Source organism: Grus americana, chromosome 1 (genome assembly GCF_028858705.1).
Source record: "Grus americana isolate bGruAme1 chromosome 1, bGruAme1.mat, whole genome shotgun sequence".
In the NCBI taxonomy this organism is placed as follows: Eukaryota; Metazoa; Chordata; class Aves; order Gruiformes; family Gruidae; genus Grus; species Grus americana.
The window spans coordinates 21,001,674-21,024,978 of NC_072852.1; the positions used below are offsets into that span (position 1 = coordinate 21,001,674).

At 40.7% G+C, this 23,305-nt stretch overlaps 1 protein-coding gene and 1 long non-coding RNA gene across 5 annotated transcripts; one reads left to right on the forward strand and one right to left on the reverse strand.

The window, feature by feature from the left end:
* Positions 1 to 49: 49 nt before the first annotated feature.
* On the forward strand, positions 50 to 12,409 carry LOC129206849 (uncharacterized). Its single transcript, XR_008577295.1, has 3 exons — positions 50 to 686; positions 1,133 to 1,225; positions 12,244 to 12,409. It is a non-coding gene; the product is annotated as an uncharacterized LOC129206849 (long non-coding RNA).
* On the reverse strand, positions 5,865 to 23,209 carry ALG12 (ALG12 alpha-1,6-mannosyltransferase). 4 transcript variants are annotated; one of them, XM_054826792.1, is made up of 10 exons: positions 22,955 to 23,209; positions 18,583 to 18,772; positions 18,299 to 18,431; positions 17,600 to 17,773; positions 14,500 to 14,694; positions 13,091 to 13,194; positions 12,403 to 12,626; positions 11,493 to 11,662; positions 11,207 to 11,282; positions 5,865 to 7,208 (listed from the first exon to the last, which is right to left on the reverse strand). In XM_054826792.1, the coding sequence occupies exons 2-10, from the start codon at positions 18,745 to 18,747 to the stop codon at positions 6,977 to 6,979; spliced, it is 1,473 nt and encodes a 490-aa protein (XP_054682767.1). In that variant the 5' UTR covers positions 18,748 to 18,772; positions 22,955 to 23,209; the 3' UTR covers positions 5,865 to 6,976. The 4 variants fall into 4 exon arrangements, with proteins under 4 accessions (XP_054682767.1, XP_054682776.1, XP_054682756.1 ...); XM_054826801.1 differs by lacking the exon at positions 22,955 to 23,209 and adding an exon at positions 22,849 to 22,887; XM_054826781.1 differs by lacking the exon at positions 22,955 to 23,209 and adding an exon at positions 22,365 to 22,842.
* Between the last annotated feature and the right edge of the window lie 96 nt (positions 23,210 to 23,305).

Consider the following 23,305-nt stretch of genomic DNA (forward strand, 5'->3'; position numbering starts at 1 on the left):
GGTTTTCCACTTAGCTCTTTGGACTTAAGCCTGGATTCTGGTTCTTTTCATTTCACTCAAGCTATTCAACCTCAGGAAAATTTGTTGAATTCTTTCCCAGGTGGCTTTGGTTTCCACGTGATGTTTCTCTAACCATTTTGTGGTTTCAGGTCTTTCAGTTGTTATTCCATCAGTTATGTTTACATCTGTACTATTTAAGTAAATTATTATATAGTGTACTTGGGAGAAACTAATAGTGCATTTTGTCTCCAGTATTTTAAAAGGTAACTTTTAATTCTATCAACAGTCAGCATTTCTTTGTTCTTCTAGGGTTAAATGAGAACAGCACATGCTTTTTCTGCAGTAATAAAACAATTTGTTCTAGTTTATGTATAGTTCGAACTAGGTGAGTTTGAAGCAGCTTATTGGGAAACATGTTCAAATGGTTACTGGTTAATTATTATCTCCATTTTTCCCCCTACATTTTAACTGTGAATATAACCTTGACCTTTGTAAAGGAGATGTTTAATCTTTCTGAATCAGTAGAGGGGGACATAGAGGATGAAGAAACTTTTTTCTTTTTAAACAAGTGATACAATTTTCACTCAAGGCTTGACTGTAAATACGGCCTTTGGCTTAAAGCACTGTGGAGCCACATCATGCCAGCAGGAGTGCGGGCAGTGGACAAGCTTACCTGAAAATCCCAGGTCTCTGGAAACAAGCAGCTCAGTGCTCTGAAGGCTCCTACGTAACTCTCATGTGGAAAGTTGAAGTGACAGCATTTTGCAGCCCCCAATTTGCATCTTATTCATATGGATACTTAATTGTATAATCATGCTTTTTCTAAAAACTTTTTCCTGAGAGCTATTAGTCACTATTAATAGTCACTATTTTTAAAAGTAAAATATTATCAGTTAGTCTTATTTATTTGTACCTGCAATTTTTTAAATTTTTTTTAAGGGCTTAGTTCTTAAGACCACACTGTTTCAGTATCAGCTTGGATAAGATTTAATAATTAGGTTAGAATTTTTTTTAAGCTAATAGGTGCAAAAGGCCTTAAAATAAAAACATGTAATTCTTAAAAACTTAAAATAGGAGCGACTGAAAGCACAAAGCTGCTATGTTTTGGATGCAAGCCTTGATTTTTCTGTAGGAGTTATGGGAGCATCTGCAGTTCAGGCACTGTTGCCTTTGAGGAAAGGATGACTTCAAAAGAAGGGCTGAAAGCCTTCACTGAAGTATTGAGGTAAGTTATTGAGTGGGTGGGGTTTGTGTCGAGTTTACTTTATGATTTTTAATATAAAATCTTCATGATTGCTAAACCTTTCATTCCAACCCTTCTCATATTTGTAATGTAGAGAAACTCCCTTATTTTTACATTGCTCCCTGTCAGACTGTAGTAAAGCAGAAGCTCTGTTAGCGGTGGGAGTTTTCATCGAGCTGCGTTTGTGCTGGAACAGTCTCTGCAGCAGCAGTTCCCCAGTGCATAATGGTACAGTGGACCTGCAGCAGTGATATCTGTTTCATTTGAACAGTTAATTTCAGTACATTAGCAACTTTGGAAATAAATTTATTAAGCAGAGGGGTGTTTTTTCCTCTTACGGTAAAAAGTGTAGAGGATACTAAGGTGATACTTTGTGTCATTGTAAGAATCTTACAGCTTTTGCTTCTTTTAAGAGTTGGCAAGTGTAACACCTAATTACACGCTGCAGCGAGAAATACTTTGTAGTACCAAAGGTGGGAAGGGGAAGAAGTACAGATCTGCAACAGCCTTTTCGAAGAACTCAAGTCTTGTGAAGGGTGTGTAATGGAAAGTATCGACTGAGATCTATGTTTGCTCCAGAAACCTGTGCTGATGCTCCCCCCGCATTGCCCCTTTCCATTTGGGCTCTTTCCCTACTCACCAAGTACAAGTGAAGGAAACCTGTTTGACTGTGGAATTTGGCCAGCAAGCATTTACTAGGAATACTCATAGCTTCTCCTTGCTCCCCAAGAGCAGCTTCTGAATTTACAAAGAACCGAAATCTCAATCTAGAGCAGTTTAAATTCCAGCATAAGGATTTGATTGATTAAATGTAAATATAGATTACAAGCTCAAAGTAGATGTTTACAGTTGTTGAGAGATCTGTCCGTTAAAGTAGCATTGTTTTCCACCACTATACAGAGCTGACCATAACAAACTTGCATTTAGTTATGTCCAAACACAGAGAAAAGAAACATGTAATTAGCAAATAACACTTTCTAATTACAGATTATTTAGATTGCATAAACTAAGCATTTTAGTCTTCCACAAATATATTCATCCTTTGCTTTATTCTTAGTGACAAGAGTGATTCTTTACCTTCTTGGTTTCCTTGCAAAACTGACCCAAAAGTGCTTTGTTTCATAAAATGAGTATACCAACCAGAAATGGTAACCACAGCGATGTCCCCAACTTGGGTATCCACTTGGGCTCCAAGGGCTAGATCGATGCCTAAGCAGTGCCTGCCTGCCTTTTTTTTTTCCTGTATGAACCAATTCCTTCTTCCAATTTCCTGATTTAATCGTCAGTTTTAAAGGAAAAGATGGACTCCATTTCAGGCAGCATTTTTACCTTACACTTGACATAACTGGATCCAGAACCAAGGGCAGTTGCAGCTGAAATAAAGCAGAATTGGTGAAAGACTGCCCGTGACAGTAAGATGTAGAATTTCAGAAGAAACACTGGCTGTCCTTACCATCACAAAGGTCTGAAATGAACCACCAGTAGCAGTTCTTGCTCACGCTTATCTAAAGAGCTGATCTCAAGTAAGTAGTTGCATACAAAATGGATCAATTACAATTAGGAAACATACGTATTTAAATAAAAACCGAAGAAAACCTTCACGGAGAGGTATTCTTCATCATTTAACTTCAGGAATTTTTGCAAGCACCCTTTTAATCTGTGCCCCATGTGAAGCAGATAGCGATACATCTCATTTAAGACATAGCTGAGACTAATTATGTAACCAGCTAACAAAACGCTGTGGCTAAACAGTCTTGCTTACATTGGTGATAAACTCAGCTTGTGGTTTTGTTCTTCTCTTGCAAATAGAAAGTGAAGTCAGTTGTACAAGGCAGACTCTTTGAATACGAAGTTACAAGGAAAGCTCTCGGGGGGGGGGGCGGAAGGGGAGTAATTAAGAACGAGCACAGGTAATAAAGCGAGGAAAGCACTATCACCTTCCTAGCTCCTTAGCATTCAGGAAAGAACTGTAAATACTCGGGAAGATAGGAACGGTCCTGGAACAGTTGTAGCTGCAGTAGGAGAGGCAGCACCATCTCAGTCTTACTTGCCCGAATGTGTCACCTCTCTCACCAAGGGGATGTGTGAAATGGCCAGGGAGCAAGAAATGGGCCGGGACCACTGTTTCAAAATGTGTCATGCAGTTACATCGCACTGAGGTGGTGTTGACGGATGAAGTGAAATGGATGGCAAAGGGGAGAACCCGAGACGCGTTATGGTTTTTCTCAGTGTTAAAAGATAAATACATTTTATGTTGGATCCAATACAACCATTCTCCAGGCCTCCTTGCCCCAAATTCACTCGAGACAGATGAGTCTTGCCCATAGCAAGCGTTAGGGCAGGTATAAGGTAAATACAGTCTGGTATTTTTCCCAGCTCTGGACACTCGATTAGAGACTTTGTGAACTGGATGCAAATTGTTCCTTGACCTTTGGTTCTTTCAGTTCTCCAGTAATCTGTCCAACTGTGTTTTGAAGCCACTTTTATTTTCAGCATCCACACAAAAATGTCCTCGTAGCAAGTTCCACAACTTTTTTTCATGCAATTACTTTATTTAGTTTTACAACACAGGGTGTCTTAATCTCGTGCTGTAAGAGAGTGATTATTCACCATCTCTGGGTGAAATGACACGGTGACATGTCTGTGTCCAAATCATCTGTTAGCCTTGCTCTTTACAGGAACAAATGTTGCTTGTAAGAAACTGAATCAAACTTCAAAAGGCAATGCATGATGCTACACTACGTTTGACCTTTGGGAAGTTAAAGACATCCTAAAATAAATCTCATTCTACAGCAGCATGATACGTTAAATGCATTTTATTTATGATTCCATTCTGTGTTTAAATGTCATAGATATAACAGTTTATAAATAGGCTGTACTATCCATGTTTTGCTTTATTCAGGTTAATTCAGTTATTTTGAGTATGCTCACCCTATTTCTGCTTTTATTGCTTTTATTAAGTATACTCTAAGCTAGGGTTGCTTATGATCAGTCAAGACAAAAGGAATTCACGAACAGTTTAGTACTTCAAAGTCCTTTCAAAAATTCCACCAACTTTTCAGTGTCTCCTACCTGCACCACTCATGCAGTAACTTGAGGCTTCCCCCATGTGCCTCGAAGGCAGAAGAATTTCTAATACCCCACTTCAAGTTTGTAGAAGGGGTGAGAGACTTCCTTATTGCCCTCTTGTATCTGAAGGAACTTAAACCCGCACTTACTTTCTTCCATGCAAGTACACTGAATATTAATTATATTAAAGGAGAAAATAAGCTCTGTTTCTTGTGGAGATAAAGAAAGGCTGCACAGGGCTTAGAGATGAGAAGATTAATTAAAGAGCTAGCTTTTGTTTCTACTCCAAGGACTGCTTGTTTACTGAAAACAGCCTTTGGGGAAAAACTGCAGTAATCTTCATCACAGTTTGACAGCTGCCCTTTCTTACTCCAGGGTTGGGCTACCATGATACTCTTGGCCTGTGCTGGAGGGAGTTACCCCTGCTGTCACAGTCGCACAGCCACCGGTGCTGCGGTGCTGCATGCACTGCGTGGGTCGCGATCTAGCCCTTAGTCCACAAACTCAATCATGTTGCCAATCTTAAAACTAAGCACTTTTCAAGAACCACACATACAGAGCAAGATGCAACAGGACATAAATAAACTTCAGACACTGTTCAAAACTGCAATCCAGTATCTCTTTCCTGTCGCTTTGTATGCATTTTACCTTTCTCTACCCCGAACAAGTGGACTAAACAGCCAATTTGAGCTGATAGCTTCTATTTTCATCAGCGGTGAGGGCCGTGAGCAGTATTACATGCTACTACCGCAGCTGAACACCATCACTAGTGTAAAAGTCCAACAGGTAGCACCCAGACACCAGAACCACAGTCTGTGGAAGGACCAAGTCAGCTAAGTGTGTCTGATATTCAACAAGATTTAACTCTTCAGATGCCTCATGTCCATGCATTCTGTGCTACTTTAGGCATTAGCTCGAGATGCCTATGTGACAAGCATAATAGCCCTACGTTTTCTCTGTAGTTAATACAAGCAAATTTCTGCAGAGGGATTCTGACAACCAGGGATCTGGAAAGCTGGAGTGCAGATGTTTGTCAATACTAGGGCAGGATAAATTCTAGTTTAGGTTCTTGAGTTGTGGATTACAGTGTGGGGGAGTTACATAAAGTCAATGGTTAGACTTAATGCAAGGGCCTACATCATTACTCAAAAATTTTCCTTTGTATTGTTCCAAATTCTCAGCTATTTGCACACATACTTCCTTCTGTCTCATGTGAACTGTTTGATGTTCAAATTAGCTCAGGAGGAAGCTGAGTTTTCTTCTAAAGACAAGTCAGATAGATAATACTTGAGCGATTTCAATTTCAAGAGCAGCCGGAGACTGGACCAACAAGTTCTGCAGGCTGCCTTTGCAGACCTGCTCAGGGTGAGGAAGCCTGCCCAACGGCCACCGCCACCCACGGGAGCAGGCTCCACCCCACCAGATCAGTTCCTCAGATACATCATCTAAAAGGTAAAAAGAAAACACGGTCCTAAAAACTGAAATGTACACGGATAAATACAGTTCCTGAATGAAGCACACTTTAAGAGTAAAAAAAAACAAAACCAACCACTTCAATAAGAATTTTTTACTCGAGTTTGCAGTCAGCAAGGAATAGTTTTCTGCCCATGATTATTTCAGCAATACTGATTTCTTACAGTAATGGAGCTCCTGTCATATTACAACTGGTCCTAACCAAAATTCTAACTTTTTTTCTTAGTTTACCCCTTAATTTGTTCCATTCAGCAATCTAGGCAGACATCCTTAGCAAAAACATCTAAGAAAGAGACTACAGAGCATGCTATCTTATTCTAGTTTATAGAATACAACACATGGCACATTAGTTTATTCCTTTCCAAAGGGACTACTTAATAAAAAAAGGAAAACAGCATCTATCTTCTTGAAGTGTATTCAAGTGAATATTTTCATAGGTAAATTTTTACACTGCAAATTAAAATAATACCATTGCAGAAGAGGGAAGAGGGAAGCACTATTTTAGAAAGTTTTTTTTTTCTGTGAAATCCAAGTTGCTTCTTATTCATGAGCTGTTGGGATAAAGATAACCATCCTTTAATACTCAAATCTGTTATGAGACAGTGCTTGCCAAGAGGTCCAACTGCTTTTTAAGTGAATCTTTCTCTTTAATTAGTTGGTAGCCTACAGGGCACAATTAGTTATTGTGATGAAGCCACAATGAATATGGCTTTCCTATGTTGATAACATCATTGAAGTTTCACACAGGCAATCTAACAACTGATGGGGTTACAATCCTGCAGATACATCAAGTAATACATCTTTGCACACATAGATTACATATCAAATTATTGCCATAGCACAAACTTGTTCCATTATGTATCTTATATAGGACAATTAGGACATACCCGCGCTACGTTATGAAACAGCTACCCAAACCAAGTCAACAGGTTTTACTTAATACCACTAAACTTGCAGGTAGCCTCTCAAACATATTTAACAATACAACTCAGTACTTGAGTATATACTGACTAGGAATGCATTGTAATATTTATGTAAGAAACAGGACGGAGCTAAATACCAATCGGCACAACGATTTTCCGTGCCTTTCCACAGAAACTGAATTGCAGTGCTGGAATGACAATTTGCTGCTATCTTAGATTGCTCAGTCATCAGCAAAATTACATCAAAAGACTTACTTAGAATTCACAGTCAAGATGATAGAGGAAGTTTTTCCAACAGTACTAATTTTGGTTTCAAGTTTAAAGTAAAAGGAGGTAGCGCAGTAAGGTTCAACCCGATTTTACTGATGCCAGGTATATTTGCCAATGGCCTGTGGGTTGTCTTGTAATGTGATATCTGAAGAGGGTCTGTTTCCATCAGAATGTGTGTGTAAGAAAACATCAGCTGGTCTCCTGGTTTAACATCTTCTCTTTTGTCATACCTGTAAAAAATAAAGAAAGCTTATTTACATTCCTCTCTTCACATATTAAACATCTCCATTATTGCGAGGGCATGTAGCGTCAAAGATGGAACACAAAAGGAACTGTAACATTCTCAGTTATATCTCTTGATGAAATTAACTAGTACTGGAGGAAGAAATAGTATTTTTGAAGAGTTTAGGGATTCTATGCAAATCTTTCTGCTGCTATTGTGATATAAATCAAGACTCCTAGAACATTTCTCACCAGTTGTCTACTTGAGTTCTGTGGAGAAAGGACACCAAATCCTAAGACTGTAGAAAACTGGATTAATTTTTAAGTTTTACTCTACAAGAATTGTGGTTTGGATAAGTGTGGGTTTGGGGTTTTGGGGGTTTTTTTTGTTTGTGTTCGGGTTTGGCTGGGGGTTTTTTTTGCTTTTTTAATTAAAAAAAATGTTATGAGGCACTTCAGCAGAAACCTTTCTCTTCTGGTAGTCACACATTAAAGTAGGAGCCTCAGAGAATAGCAAGGAAAAGAATTCCTTGAACACTGTAGGAAAGAAATAACAGCCTGGCAATTACAGTATTAACTTGGCACTTCTGAGTTCAGTTCCCTGACCTACTACATGTTTGGGCAGGTCACTTTGGGTCAGCTTTTATAAACCTGCTTAGGTACCTATATATATATAAATTATATATTAAAAAATTATATAAAAATAACTAGTGAGTTCTAAAATTATTTAACATGTACACTTACAGTTATTTCTTAAAAGGAGTTATATTCAATGTAGCCATAGAGGAAATTTACAGGATGAGGAAACAAGTAACTTAAGCATTTGGCAGGGATGTGAAAGATCTAGGTTCAGCCACTCTCTCTCTATCAAGCCCAGAACTGAAGTTTGTTATCTCACACAGCTGCATGAACCTCTCCAATTTTCTACAAAGTGAGGTAGATCTCCCTCACTGTGTCATGAAGACACCGTTCTACTTCACAATTGTTATCCATTCACTGAAGAGTGCCAGGTGGAATTTATAGCCCAAGGGTTAGGATGTTTATATTGGACATGGCAGCCCGATTGAGTCCTAAATCCAGCAACTTCAAAGGTATCAAATAAGATAAGTTCACCCAAAAACACTCTGTAGAGCACTGTTTAGTGTACTTTCAAAAGTGGGAGACCTGAATTCAGATCTTTGCTCTATATTCCAGAAAAAACATTCTACACTAATGCTGGGTAACAGTCCAGAAACAGAGGTTAAGACGGAGGCTACTTACCTTTAGTTTATTTACCAGCAGGTAGCCTTGGGCATCTAACTATACAAGACTGTCCATGCTCTGTAACCCAGGTGAGAAGCAGTGCCCAGTTCTTCACCCTTTCTGTTGCCCTTTTCTGTGCACTGTTTTCTACCAGCTCGTAGAGCTCCTATTCTTAGGCACCTGATCCTTCCCATGCATTTCACAAGCAACTTACTCAAAGCTGTGGCTTTTCTTACAGGCATGAACGCTGGTAGCGAAGCGGTACAATCCCAACCCTACATACTCTTAAGTGCACCTAGGAGTAAATCTAGGCTGCATCTTTTGCCACGTGTATCTTTGCAAACCTAGCCTTTCATCTGCCTGAATTCTCTGTGAAAAACTGTAAATGATAATCTCAATGTATATATTTTTACAACACTCCCTGACACAGCAGTCATTAACATTTAAGATATTAAAAGCAAGTACTCTACAGCAAACTAGAAGATTTGTGTGGATTAAATAAAATTTTGGCAATCCAGAACAGACCCCAGGCTGACAGAATCCAGAGGTGTGATTATATACAACATATATTGTAGAATTAGACTTTGCACATTGAGTAAGTGTTTCCTTCTTCTAAAAAAAAAATGCACGCTGATTTCATCTGCTATTTCCAAAAAGCTCACAATACCACTTAGGATGGTACATGCGTCCAAACTGGCAGAAGGAATGGCATACTTCATAACAACTTTACCAACTACTAATTTTGCATTTTCTTCATCAGCAAACAAAGGGCCTTTCATCTGGCTGCAAGCATTTCTCAAATTTATTATTTTTAAATACTTTAAGCTTACACAGCATATTTATTCCTGGTTCAAAGAGGCTGCACTAATTGAAGACAAGATTGTAACACCTGTCCTGCGTAAGAATCTGCATCACGCTTCTTTCAATCAGCCTTTGAAGAAAAATAATGGATCACTTGCATTTTTCTTGAGGCAAACAGATCTAATCTAAGCACGCCACTGAAAGCTGTTCACTTTAAGACACTTTTATTTATGGATTGTAGTTATCCTGATGAATCATCAGCCTTCATAGCCACTCCATCCATAAATCTGTTTTCACCTGAGGTACACAGTCTATGAAGACAGTAAATTAGTTTTCATCCATCTGAAAGGCTGTCACTTCCTTGGATAAAGGGAAAATGGGACAGCCGGTGCCACTAAACTTCACACTATTGTGCTGTCAGACAAAGTGGTATTCCTGTGCATGATGCTCAGTTGCAGATTTTGCCTGGTTTTTTTAATGTGAAATTTTATGATGAATCAGCCCTCCCTTGAGGTTTTTTTATAAGTAAAGATAAAAGTGAGAGAGACAAACTGGTCTGTGGCTCCAACACTATGAAACATCCATCAGCGACAGGGATCTTATTCGTTCACCTTCCAATTCCAGTACCCTACAGCCTTGCAAGCTCAAAACAATCCAAAACCCAAGACCTAAAAAAGCTCATTGAAATTAAGCATTGTGTTTAAAGAGTAGAGTTGTATTTAGAGTAGTGTGAAGAGATTGGAACATTTTAGCTATCACGTGTGTTCTGCCACTTGTACTCTAATAGTTTCAAGTCTCCTCCTGACTGTTCGTGGCTTAAGACTTTCTCTAGAATGAACATGGAAAAAACAATTTGAAATAAACATTGGCCTGGTAACTGTGAAGGCAATTCAGCTTTATACTATCTATACCATCAGAATATTATGACAGAGCATGGACATAAAATAAGGCATAGCAACCTCAATACTTTTTATAATTCTCCCAGAAGCATACTTTTCCCTTCTTCCTCTTTACTTCCGAAAAACTTTTATCTCTAAACAAAACAATAATTAAGTGATGTTTGTTCATCTGATCCTGAAGACTGTAACTGAGGAAAAAGAACCCCATGCTCACAGTACTTCTTAAACCAAAGTCTGCTTGTATTGGTTTGTGCAAGTATGAAGTAAGGCTTTGTGTCACTTTCTGCTGAATAATTTTCATTAAGGTGACATTTTAAATTAGAAACCTACACTTCAGCTGAAGAGGCAGACCTAAGAATCAGAAAGGTGCCCTTTTTTGGTCTGCATCCTGAAAAGCAAACAATGCCATCCCACAAATGTCTCCTACTATTCATTTAAATATTCTGATTCTTAAAAATGTTTGTACATGACTGCTGGTCATGGTAACAAAGCATTCACCTACTTTCTCTCAGATCTAATGAATCTGACGGATAGTCCACAACAGCAGCTTCAATGCTTTCTGTGTGAAAAATGTTCCAAATAAAAATAGACTTTGAATATGAATATGCAGGTTAAGCCTCAGGTTGCCAGAAATCATTTAAAAACAAACAAAGTGAGAAGATATTCCCACAATTATATACACTGTTCTGCCAAGAACAGAAACATGTTCATCTACAGCTGAGTTTTACAAGATCTAGTGAGACATCCAACATAGCTGCATTAAAGATATTGGTGTTTTACTAAGCTAACGATTTTTTGCACTATTTCTGATGTTTTTAAAAGATTCTATACTATTTAGGCAAACCAGCACCAATAAAAACAATCAAAAAACATTGCAGTGCTCTATTTCTGAAATTGTAGCGCTGCCCACATCAAAATTCTCTGACATTTCACATTGTTCTTGATCTGGCTTAATAAATATGCTGTACCAGAAACCATATCTGTCATGCTTGCCCCTGTGCATATACAAGAAAGGAAAAAGTAGGCTCCTGCCTTGAGATCAAAATACGTTGTTCATAACATACCTCCAATCTGAATTCATTTCCAGAAACCGAGAAACTCCTGTTTGTGCCGCAGCCACATCAATATGAACAGAGACATCTATGTAAACAAAGAAAACAAAATACAATTTCAAAATTCTTCTAGGAACACTCTGATTAATAAATTAACAAAGCAGTAACACAAAAGATGCATGTAAATAGTGTGAAAAATAGTGTGAAGCAGTAATGTCCAGTACATGCAAAGATATACTAGCAGAAAAAAAAAAGCAATTGAAATTAGGTGAACGTACCTCAAGCCAGCTTTACATACCTGCTGTTGAAGGTACTAACTCATGCAACTTCTGAATTGCCACTCCTCCAGGATAATTGAAATGTGAAACATATAAAGATATTCCTGAATAAGCAGCATTAACTAGGAGATGCATTATAACAAAGAGAGATCCAAGTTTGTACAGCCAGGATTTCCTGTAGTTATTCAGTCTGTTGAGGAGGGAAAAATGAGTAAGAATAAACTCATTCTTTTTTCATACTGGTCACTGACTCTTGTGACAGAACTTTTATGAAAACTCCACTGCTAGATAATAGAGATTAATGCAAACTCTGTTACAATCATGTGTATGGAATACATTTATTATCCATTTCCAAAAGACTAGCTTCTAGTGACATTTAAATTAGAATATTCTCATTAATAAAGCTAATACAAGCTCATCAATAAAGTTAAGTATTTCTGTGTTTAAAACCTTTAGCTATGAATGTAGTCTCTTTCAGAGAATTTCAGAGTTTAACTTCAATTTGTTTACTCAATATAGTCAAGTTTAACTATTTAATACCAACTCTGTGTTTCATGAGCCCCACCTGTATATTAAACTATCCCCTAAGGTAAGTTATGTTAACAACGCAGGAGTACACTGGAATGTGTCTTTTTTCTCTGGTGGATAAAATAAACTGAATTGTAACAGCGTAACAGTAAAATCAGGGCTCTGTTCTCAACTCTGCCCCAGACTTGCCAAATCATCCTGTCAAGTCATTTAACTTTTTTTTTTCTCCATTTCCCTCTTTAGCCAAATGGGTACAGTGACACAGACCTCCTTTCTAAAGCATATGAAGATCTCATGATGATCCAGATTCCAAGATGGAAGAAGCGCATGAAAATAATAATAATATTTTTGCTTTTTTTCTGCATCGTCAGAGAAAAAAAATAAGCAGAATTTTTAACTTACATTCGTGAGCATGTTTTAGCAGCCACTACGTTGAAGACAGGGAAAGTATATATAATAAAACGCAGCTCTTTGTGTGGGAGAAACGAATACAAGAAAATAAAGCCCAGTGCCGGCAAAAGTAATATCCGAGTTCTCTTTTCTGCTACACCTAAAGGTACAAATATGATGCTGCATCCCAAAGCACGAGGCAGGGCTGAATAGAAATACCACAAGAAGGGGGAGGTCTTCAAGGTAAAAAGGAGAGTTAAGGATCTTTCACTGCTGACAAGTAAAGTAACTATTCTTTACAGTAGTACACGCAAATTTTGCAAATATGCACTTCCAGGCATTTGGTTTTCTGCCTTACCCTTTGAGAAATAAAAGCAGTTGCCCAACTACATTCACATCAGCCAAACTGAGGCACAGCAAATGGCACTAATAATGGGCAACTTGAAAAATAAAGGGGAAGAAACCTGGCTCTACCTTGGTAGAACACAAAGAAACAAGAAGAAACAGTCAGCAGAGGAAAGTTAAAATTTACAGAAAGATCTAAGAAACAGGCATTGTCTTGTAAGCTTTAAATAATGAAATACTAGATGAAAAGTAGAATTTAACACCATAACTGAGGCTCAGGAATAGGTTACATCAAGTCTTTGCTTTGGTGGGTAGTGTTCAATAGATCTTTTTCTCAGGACATTTCAAAGGATACTCCCCAGTCGGAACTTTTGTTTAAAATTGTGTTATACCAGAGCACTTTCCCCTCAGGCCACACAAGTTGCCTCCAAAATAGAGAATCCACAGCAACTGTTAGCCCTAAAAGAATGAGAGAAATACAAAGCAGAGTGAATTAAAAACTAGGGAAAAGCAAACTAGCACATCCAAATTGCCCATTTACTGATGAGATCAACATAAACCGGAACATGCATGGTAAGCCTCACCCAAAGCCACAGAGAAGGTTGAATCTGTCTCGCAGTGGAAATGCAGGGTAGGGAGGCACTTCTTAACAGAAGTCTTAATAGAAGCACGTTAGATAGGAATCTGATTGAGATTCACCCCACTCCAACCCCAGGTGTGAAAAGCAGTGGTTTAATTACAATTTGTTTTAAAAGAATATTAGAGCATAAATTTAACGAAAGGTAAGAAACCCGGGTTAACTTCAAATGGTACTAAATGGATTTTTATTGTAAAGCTGGTAAGTTAAGAAGAACAATTTCTAGAAGTTTGCTACTATTTATTAGGTGGGAGGGAAGGAGGAGGATAAGGGATAAAGGCAAAAAGACTGGAAGAGCAGCAAATCCATCAGCCCCATCTCCTCCACTCAGCTCTGTGAAAATTGCTCTGGTATTTAAGCAGTTTGCCCAGAGAAGGAACGGGAGTAGCACTGACTAATTTCCATTGGACCTCCAAACTCTTACACTGTGAGGTGCCTCCAAATGCACATGGCATGATTTTTTATTGTTTCCATTGTCCATGCTGTGGAAGGGACAGCACACTACCAGAGGTCATCATCAGGCATCTGGCAACAGCATATTCAATTAGGTAGGCTGGCAGAGAAGCTTAGAGTATTTACGTGCCTATGCATGAGCCTTCCACGGATGGGTAGAGACAAGGAGATTTTTCAACCTCTCTAGCATGGATAATCACTTAAGTTATTAAAATTAATGTAATAAAGAAACAGAGCTGAAGTGTGACTCTCCCCACAATCCTCTTGTGCGGTATCCCCGTCTGTCACAGTGTTGTATTTTATCCTGGGATTCAGCTTATCATCATGGCAATAGATACTACAGCTGATAATGTATGTGTAGCTATAGCCAAGTACTAATTCTACTAAAGTCAACTTGCACATCTAAGCCTTTTTAAGATCAGGACATTATACTGTAAGCATCTAAAGGTGGGGGTCACAGTATCTTCTGCTCTGTGCTCTATTTCCTCACATGGAAATTTTCAAAGAAATAAATAACCTTGTCATATTATTAGCAAATGGAATCAGGGAAAAAAAAAAGAAAGAAAAGGATAAAAAAAGCCCTAAGGGCCAGGTCACCAGAGAAGTCAGGCAAATCTCCAGACTTCTGTTGAATTTAATATGTGGCATTTGTTTTTTTCCAAGCAAACACTTACCCAAGCAACAAATTCCAGCAGGAACAGCATGGGAAAGCACCTTGAAAATGGAGATTCTTTTAGTTAATAACGTCACCAGGAGCATGAGGCCTAAAAATATGCAGAGCTCTGATCTGAAGATTATAATTGCCAAAGCTGAGAACCAAATGAATGGCTTCTGCTTTTGCTGTATCCAAAATGTCAATGCTAGGACCACTGCAAAAAATAAAAAAGCACATGTCTGACACGCTGAACTATTCATTTTCTAAAGGGCAACATTTTTCTAAATGCTAGCATCTTGATCCTCTAACTTCCCACAAATCCTCTCTCGGTCTTCCTACAATTTCTAGTCCAGAAATTCTTCCTCTGTTAGAGAAATGTAATTTGGAATAACACAAAACTTTCTACTGTTGATGCTTAAGTAAGTAGGAAAAGTATAACCAGAGAAAGAAAACATGGGAACTCTTCCTAGACAGTATATTTAATATCTTTCTTGGAAAAAAACAAACAAAAAACCAACCAACCAAACCCAAACCTTAAGGAAATACTAAAAGCCTTTCAAACTAAGATTCAGAATTATTATTGCTCAGTATCAGCTGAAGAGTTAATTTATTCTCTTGGCTGAGTACATGCTGTGTTCATGACAACAGCACCCCATTTCAAATATGAAAAAGAGACTACAGAACTATAAATCCATTTGCATGGTTAGCTGGAGACACATCATTATCTCTACAACACTGACTACATAGTAAAGTGGTCATGATCCTAAGAAAAATGTGTGAAATATTAATAGTACAAAAACATGAAAGAACTTGTATTTTTAATACCTGCAGAAATTATCTGAGAAGTTTATTACTACATGTTGTTTATCTGACATTTCAACTGCTTTTTGTTTTCTCAGTTCTGTTCTACACAGGTTCTTAACCAACCTCACAATTTTCTTAGTTGAAAAACTTGCATTGAAGCCTTAAGTGACTCAGCTAATATTGGTCACATGTGGTTAGTCTTCCCTCCCATCATCTATGGGGAAAAAATTGTATGTGTACAGTAAGGTTTTAACTTTGATTTTTTTTCTCCCCTTTAAATGTACAAACTGCTACATTTGTAGATAACTCCAGAAGAGGAAGGTGGAGAGGTTGCAGTGGGAGTTTGTTCCACAGTCTCATGAGAAAGCTGTTTCCTATGCAGACCAAGTTCACAGATTTTTTCTGAACTGCAGGTGTAACTACTGCCTTTTCAATAGCTCTATGGTTTATGCATCAGATATGTGTACCCAAGCCTCTAGTTAATCAAAGCCATCTGAAAAACTCCACATATACTCACATTCAATAAAGCTTGATTCAACAATCATTGTAAGCATATATGGTAAAAAAAAAAAGAAATAAATCATAGAATCAAAGAATGGTTTGGGTTGGAAGGGACCTCAAAGATCATCTAGTTCCAACCCCCCTGCTACGGGCAGGGACACCCTCCACTAGACCACGCTGCCCAAAGCCCCATCCAACCTGGCCTGGAACACTTCCAGGGATGGGGCATCCACAACCTCTCTGGGCAACCTGTTCCAGTGCCTCACCACTCCAACAGTAAAGAATTTCTTTCTAACATCTCATCTAAATCGACCCTCCTTCAGCTTAAAGCCATTACCCCTTGTCCTGTCACTACACTCCCTGATAAACAGTCCCTCACCATCTTTCCTGCAGGCCCCTTCAGGTACTGGTAAGCCACAATTAGATCTCCCCGGAGCCTTCTCTTCTCCAGGCTGAACAATCCCAACCCTCTCAGCCTGTCCTCATAGGAGAGGTGCTCCAGCCCTCTGATCAGCTTCGTGGCCCTCCTCTGGAATCACTCCAACAGCTCCATGTCTCTCCTGTACTGACGCCCCCAGAGCTGGACGCAGTACTCCAGGTGGGGTCTCACAAGAGTGGAGTAGAGGGGCAGGATCACCTCCCTCGACCTGCTGGTCACGCCTCTTTGGATGCAGCCCAGGACACGGTTGGCTTTCTGGGCTGCAAGCGCACACTGCCGGCTCATGTTGAGCTTCTCATCAATCAATACCCCCAAGTCCTTCTCCTCAGGGCTGCTTTCAAGACATTCCTCGCCCAGCCTACAGTTGTGCTTGGGATTGTGCCGACCCACGTGCAGGACCTTGCACTTGGCCTTGTTGAACTTCATGTGGTTCACATGGGCCCACCTCTCCAGCCTGTTAAGGTCCCTCTGGATGGCATCCCTTCCCTCCAGCGTGTCGACCACACCACACAGCTTGGTGTCGTCGGCAAACTTGGTGAGGGTGCACTCGATCCCACTGTCCATGTCGCTGACAAAGATGTTGAACAGTGCCGGTCCCAGTACCGACCCCTGAGGAATGCCACTCGTCACTGTTCTCCACTTGGACATTGAGCCGTTGATCACAACTCTTTGAGTGCCACCATCCAGCCAGTTCCTTATCCACCAAGTGGTCCATCCATCAAATCCATGTCTCTCCAATTTAGAGACAAGGATGTCGTGCGGGACAGTGTCAAATGCCTTGCATAAGTCCAGGTAGATGATGTCAGCTGCTCTTCCCTTGTCCACCAATGCTGTAACCCCATCATAGAAGGCCACCAAGTTTGTCAGGCACGATTTGCCCTTAGTGAAGCCATGTTGGCTGTCACCAGTCACCTCCTTATTTTCCATGTGCCTGAGCATAGTCTCCAGGAGGGTCTGCTCCATAATCTTGACAGGCACAGAGGTGAGACTGACTGGCCTGTAGTTCCCTGGGTCTTCCTTTTTTTCCTTCTTAAAAATGGGGGTTATGTTCCCCCTTTTCCAGTCAGTGGGAACTTTGCTGGACTGCCAGGACTTCTCAAATATGATGGAGAGTGGCCCGGCCACTTCATCCGCCAGTTCCCTCAAGACCCGTGGATGCATCTCATCAGGTCCCATGGACTTGTGCACCTTCAGGTTCCTTAGATATTCTCGAACCTGATCTTCACAACTGCTTAAGTTTTTTAGTCTTGTTATCATACAATTCAGTCAAGCACATACATTAATTTGGTCTGACCACACATTTTCTGTGCTTTAACTATTGATACATTTGAGGAATAATTTTAAAATATAAAAATTCTTCTATGTGAATACTTACCAATAGGAAGCGCAAACACATTAGGGAGGGTTCGCGTACAGTAAAACATCAAATGAAACTGAGTAACAGTGATGAGACAGAAGACTGTTGATGTAGTTGCTCCAAACTGCTTTCTAACTTCTTTTTGCAACTTCCATAACGTGTAAATCACACTGAGCCCCAAGCTTCCTCGGACTATTAGAAAAATAAAAACGGGAAGTAAGAATAATATCGGATGGATCACTGACAAACCATGTTACATAATGTAATGCAAAGAAGTTATGAAGAATAATACTGAAGATATCACAATATAACCCACTTCAAAGGAAAAAAGCAAAACTTCCCCAGTAGTTTATCTATTTTAATCCACCTTTAACCTGTCTGATACTTTTGCACAAAGGTCAATGCTTCTATGCTCAAGTTAAACAATATTTTCTGAAGCGTACATGGAAGTACACATGGGAATGTATCCTCTGAAGACACTGGCTTTTTGCAACACTGTCTGACTTTTGTTAGCACAGACTTTCTCTATGCTGTCAGTTACTCCAAAGAGAGGGTGGAAATGCCATGCAAGCTCTAAGTACCTACAGTTCGCAAAATCCCTCATTAAAGAAAAGTATATCGCATTTTAATCATTGATCCGAACACTGAATGTTATAATGTCACCCATTAGTCCAGTAGTAAAAACATCTCTCTTCTGATGATTTAAAGTTCTCATACCTATCAGCTGGGAGTAAAACTTGGACATTCTTAATACAGAAAGTACATATATAGCTGGGCTGGAAAGAGCAGCAATAAAAATTGGTCCAAGGAATGTTCTTGGGACAACTCCGGGAAATTCATGGTGGTCATACTGCAAAAAGGAAAATCTAAGTAAGACAGGCGAATCAGAAACAAAGGAAAACTGACATAAACCACGTTCACATTGTATTTATCCTACTCATATAGCAGGGAACTGCAATCTTTAACAGTGTCCAAGAAAGAACACCTTATTTCCAATTTACCTTATCCAAGTCCAGTTGGTGGTACATCACATCATGGATAGCTTGCAGGTTAAAGCTTTCCTCCACTTTTGTAAAAGGACAGACAGTTAAATGAACAAAGGCCACAATAATAATCAGCTGCAGCAGCAGGAATGACGGCCCACTCGAATTCCTCTTCTGAGCCATCTTGGGTTCAAAACTCACATATATTCTATTATTATTAAAAAGAAAATTAAAAGAAAATACATTAATAACATGGCATGAAGTGTACAAACAGAGAAACAGAGATTAATAACACAAGGAAAACATTCTACAGTACTGTAAAAGTTTAAACAAAGGCTACTAAATCAAATAATCCATCCTTTTTTTTTTTCATACATATATTGAATAAAGTAGATAGCCAAAGACACATTCAGGCAGCACTTCAGGATTTATGCCATCTTCTGTAAATATGAAGGTATTAGTTTTCACCTAAAACCCCTCAAACATAGACCCTACTTAAGAAAGTATTTCCCTTTACATTCCATACTGTCACCCCTGCTGAGAGTGCCACCTCAATTATGTCTGCATGCTGTGGGAAAGGCAGCTTTGAAATTTACTCTCACCAGGTTTACACATGATCTTTAGAACACACTCTCTCGTTTGTCTAGGACTCTGAAACTAGTGGGAGAGGAAGCATGAGGATGAGAAATTGCTCAGAATAGAGCACTTTGATCTCCTGCATTTGCCAGCGGCTAGGTCTGGACTTGGTGAGCAAAGGAAGAACCCCCTTCGGCACGCACACCATGTGTCATTATGGCATGAGATGGTCCGAGCCCCATCCTTCGCATTGCTACCCAGAAACAAAGCCTGCCTCTCCCAACTGCTCGGTTTCACAACAGCCATTCTTAGGGTAGTATTTATGATGTATTTTATTGTGATGATAAAATCATGTGTCCAGATGATGCCAGAGCAAATAAAGCATAGGTACTGTCATGAGTAAACAGTCCATCTTCTCTGGTTTAAGATTATAAACCAGTATTAAAAAAGAAATTTCTTTTCCATGACCATTTCCAGCAAAAACAAGGTACTCTCATGTTCTTTAAATTTAAGCTTCCCACTTTTTCTAAGTTTACAATTTAATAAAAAAGACATTTCGCTTATTGTTATTCTCATTCTGTTCTCACAGAAACAAAACTTTAAAAATAGCACTTTTAAGGTACAACCAGGATTTTGGCTAGAGACGTTTTCTCCCATGTTTTAGTCTAAATATGTCCATGAAACAGATGTAAGGTAGTTGGCAGATTTGCTAGGATCACTTAGCAACTGCCGCCCAGAGTTACCTTTTCCTGAATTGATGTTTGTCCTCCTCATTAGTAAAAATGAAGTGAGCTAATGTTTCCTTATTGTCACAGCTAACACAAATAAACCCCAAGGTTTATGTACTTCTGTAAATTGCATGTATCTGCATATTATTTTACGTATCTCACTGACAGCATCTCTTTTTCTCATGATTGCCACTGTTATGGGCTGTAACTGGAGCTCTAACCCTGAGCTCAGAGTTTTGTGGGAAGTCCTTATAATTTTTGGATTGTTTTGCAAGGTTAAGAGCCTAAATAAAGACAACATCCCAGGAAGCACAAAGAAGTCTTTTAACCTGTGCCTTGCATTACTTCTTTACGAGGACGGATAAAAATAGGTGATGCTACGACAGAATCCTTTTTCCACAGAGGTAGTAAAATAGGTATGGGACTGCCATCAGGAGCGCTTCAAGAAGCATTTGGCAGGAACTGCATAGGGCAGTTTATCTGGTACAAATTCATGACTAGAAAATTCTCTTGCTGAATTCTTCCAATAAATATAGAGGCATCCCACGTTTCTGGCCAAACTTCCCCAAGAGAAAAAAAGACACTGAAGGACCAATCCACTGCTGCAAACAGCGACACAGGCTTTTGGGTAGCTTGTGTGGTATGTGGAGCAGCATGTAATACGCCAGCAAGGCAGGTATGCCTCATTCCCAATTCATAGCTTCTTAACATTTCTGGTATTTTAGGACCCAATGAATCCTTGCAAAAGGACCCAAGCGTCAAGAAGCTCTTTTTTTTCCTTCTTAACTATATCAGTTGTATAATGAAAAGATGTTAACCTTCACCTATAAATATCACATTCATTATACTGGGATCACTCTGTAGTATAGGCTGCTCCTGATATCTTTAGCTGATCACCACATAAACAATCAATCCCCAACTTCCTAAATCATCGGAATGACAGTGAAGCTAAATATCCCATACACAGTTTATCACTAGGCTTTTTTTATCTTGTTGACTCCAATCCTTTTGTATGCCTGAAGAAATCAAGCTTGCCAGCATACTCATAGATTTTGAAGATAATCATATGCATTATACATACTGAAATTCCCTGAAGGTAAACACTCTAGAAGATAAAAAAAAACAAAGCATCAAGACAACACCTAGGTTTTTGAGATAAAGCCTAATAAATTTAGTGGTCTTGTCAAGACTCAAGATAACACGCTCTGTCAAAAAATGATGCTGACAAACGTCAGAATTCAAGTGGGATTTATCAAGACAGGTAGACACCGAATTTGATGTTTAAAATAAATGTGCTATATAAAGGCAAAATGCTTGCAACTGCAACTTTTATTTTTAAATTCCAAAAACACAGAAACAGATTTTCACTTCATAAAAATTTTTTAATAACGAAGGTTAGAGGAGTATCATAAGCAAATACAAATAGTTTTATCCATCATTAACATTCTCATGACTTCAGAAGAGTTGTCCTCAGACTTGTACCCTTCTAGATCCCTAGAAGTCTGCATCAAGACTGAATTATAGAAGAGCAGAGATTTTCAACACAAGGAATTCACCTTTCCTGGGATTAAACTGGCTGAAAATAAAGTGTTTTCTCACATTAAAAAAAGGCTGAAATACTTTTACCAGAAATGATTTATTCTTTTTTCTGTACTTTTTCTGTGGAGGTGTCAGTTCCAAGATTTTTTTCTTCCCCTGAAAAATCTACCACATTTGGCTCATGTTTTACAGACACACTTCAGTATAAACATATTAGAGTTTGGCAGGCAAACTGCATGTTGAATCTGTCTACAGAGACCACATTTCACTCCCTCACACGATCTGTACTGAAACATGTAAGCAGAACCACACTGAGAGCATCTCACCGAAAGATCCTCCCTCTTTGACTTGATCTAGATTTGGTAAAACCTATGTCGTATTATCTTCAATTTTCATGTTTTTTTCCTATGCTTTAGTAGCTCTTCCAACTTTGCTCTAAAGCTAACTTCTGAACGAGGTCAGATTTAAATCTTGTACTTGCTGGTATTGCTTTTTCTTCTTTTCTAAGAAGGAACATGACAGTTGCTATCCTTATACACATTTCCTCATGAGTTTGGGGACTGGCTAAAAAAAAAAAAACCCCAAAAAATTAAGACAAAAAAGAGAGGAGAAAGTTGAGGCAGGAAACAAAGCCTGAGACAACACCAGCTATGACGGTATTACGAAGCTATGTAGAAAATGTCACTCTTCGGACGGGGGAAGACACACAGAACACTCTCGACTAAAACAACCCAAACCCCGAAACACACCCCACCCCCCCGGTACCCAGCACGCCGCCGGCCCAAGGCGTGTGTCCGACCCCCTCTAGCGGCCGGCCCCGCGGAGGGCACCCGACACGCACACCCCCACCCCGGCGGCGGGTCTCCACGGCAGCGCTGCCTCCTCGGCTGGCCGCTGGCCGCGCAGTCCCTCCCCCACCCCCCGCCTCAGCTAACGGGCAGGCGACGCCGAACCCACCGAGCTCAGAAACGGAGATCGCCGTTAGCCGCACGTCACAGCGTGCGCCGATGCGTGCGCACTCGGGGCGGATTTAAAATTACTGCCCTTCAGGCCGCTCCCGTGGAGCCCCGGGGTGTTTCAAGACGACAGCACATCACTCGCCGCCTCTGCAGCCACCGGCACGGTCCCCGAGGCCGCACAGGACCCCGCGGCAGAAGCAGGCCCGCCCGCCCGCTGACAGGCCCAGCAGGCGGCTGCCTCCCCTGCCCCGCTCCCTCCCGCCACGCCGCAGCTGCCGCGCCCGGGAGGCGGAGGACCGGGGGGGGGGGCCGCCTGGCAGCGCCCCGCTGCCTGCTGCGCAGCTGTAGCCGCAGCCCGGCGCCTCCGCGGGAGACGGAGCTCCCGGCGACGCCCTCTGGCCCGACTGCAGCCGGGCTGCGGCGAACGAACCGGCCGTTACCGGCCTCCCCGCTCCCCCTCACGCGCGCGCGCACGCACTCACACAGCCGTTAGCTCCCGCCGCTCCCTCCCCGCCCAGCCGCGCCTCGCCCCGCCCCGCCCGCCGGCACGGGCACGGGCACAGCGCCCTCGGCCCGGCCCACACTCACCGCCCAGACGCCCACGTGGCCGCACCGCAGAGGGCGCCCGCAGGAGGGGGGCGGGGGAGAGAGCCCCGTGACCACGTGATCACTTCCCCGGCCAGCCATATTAGGTGAGGGCAGAGCACGCCCCCGGCTGCCAAAAGGCTCCGAGCCGGCTGCCGAATACAAATGGCGGATGGATCTGAAGCCCATATGGAGTTTGTGTCTGCCCGCTCTCACGATGGCGACGACGACGACGGCGGCGGCGCGCGAGGCCGACGGGCAACGCTTCCCTCGACACCCTTCCACCACGCCCCCCCCCCCGCTCTCTGCGCACGCGGGGGGTTCTAATTGGTCCGGAGCGTGGCGGGCACTGAT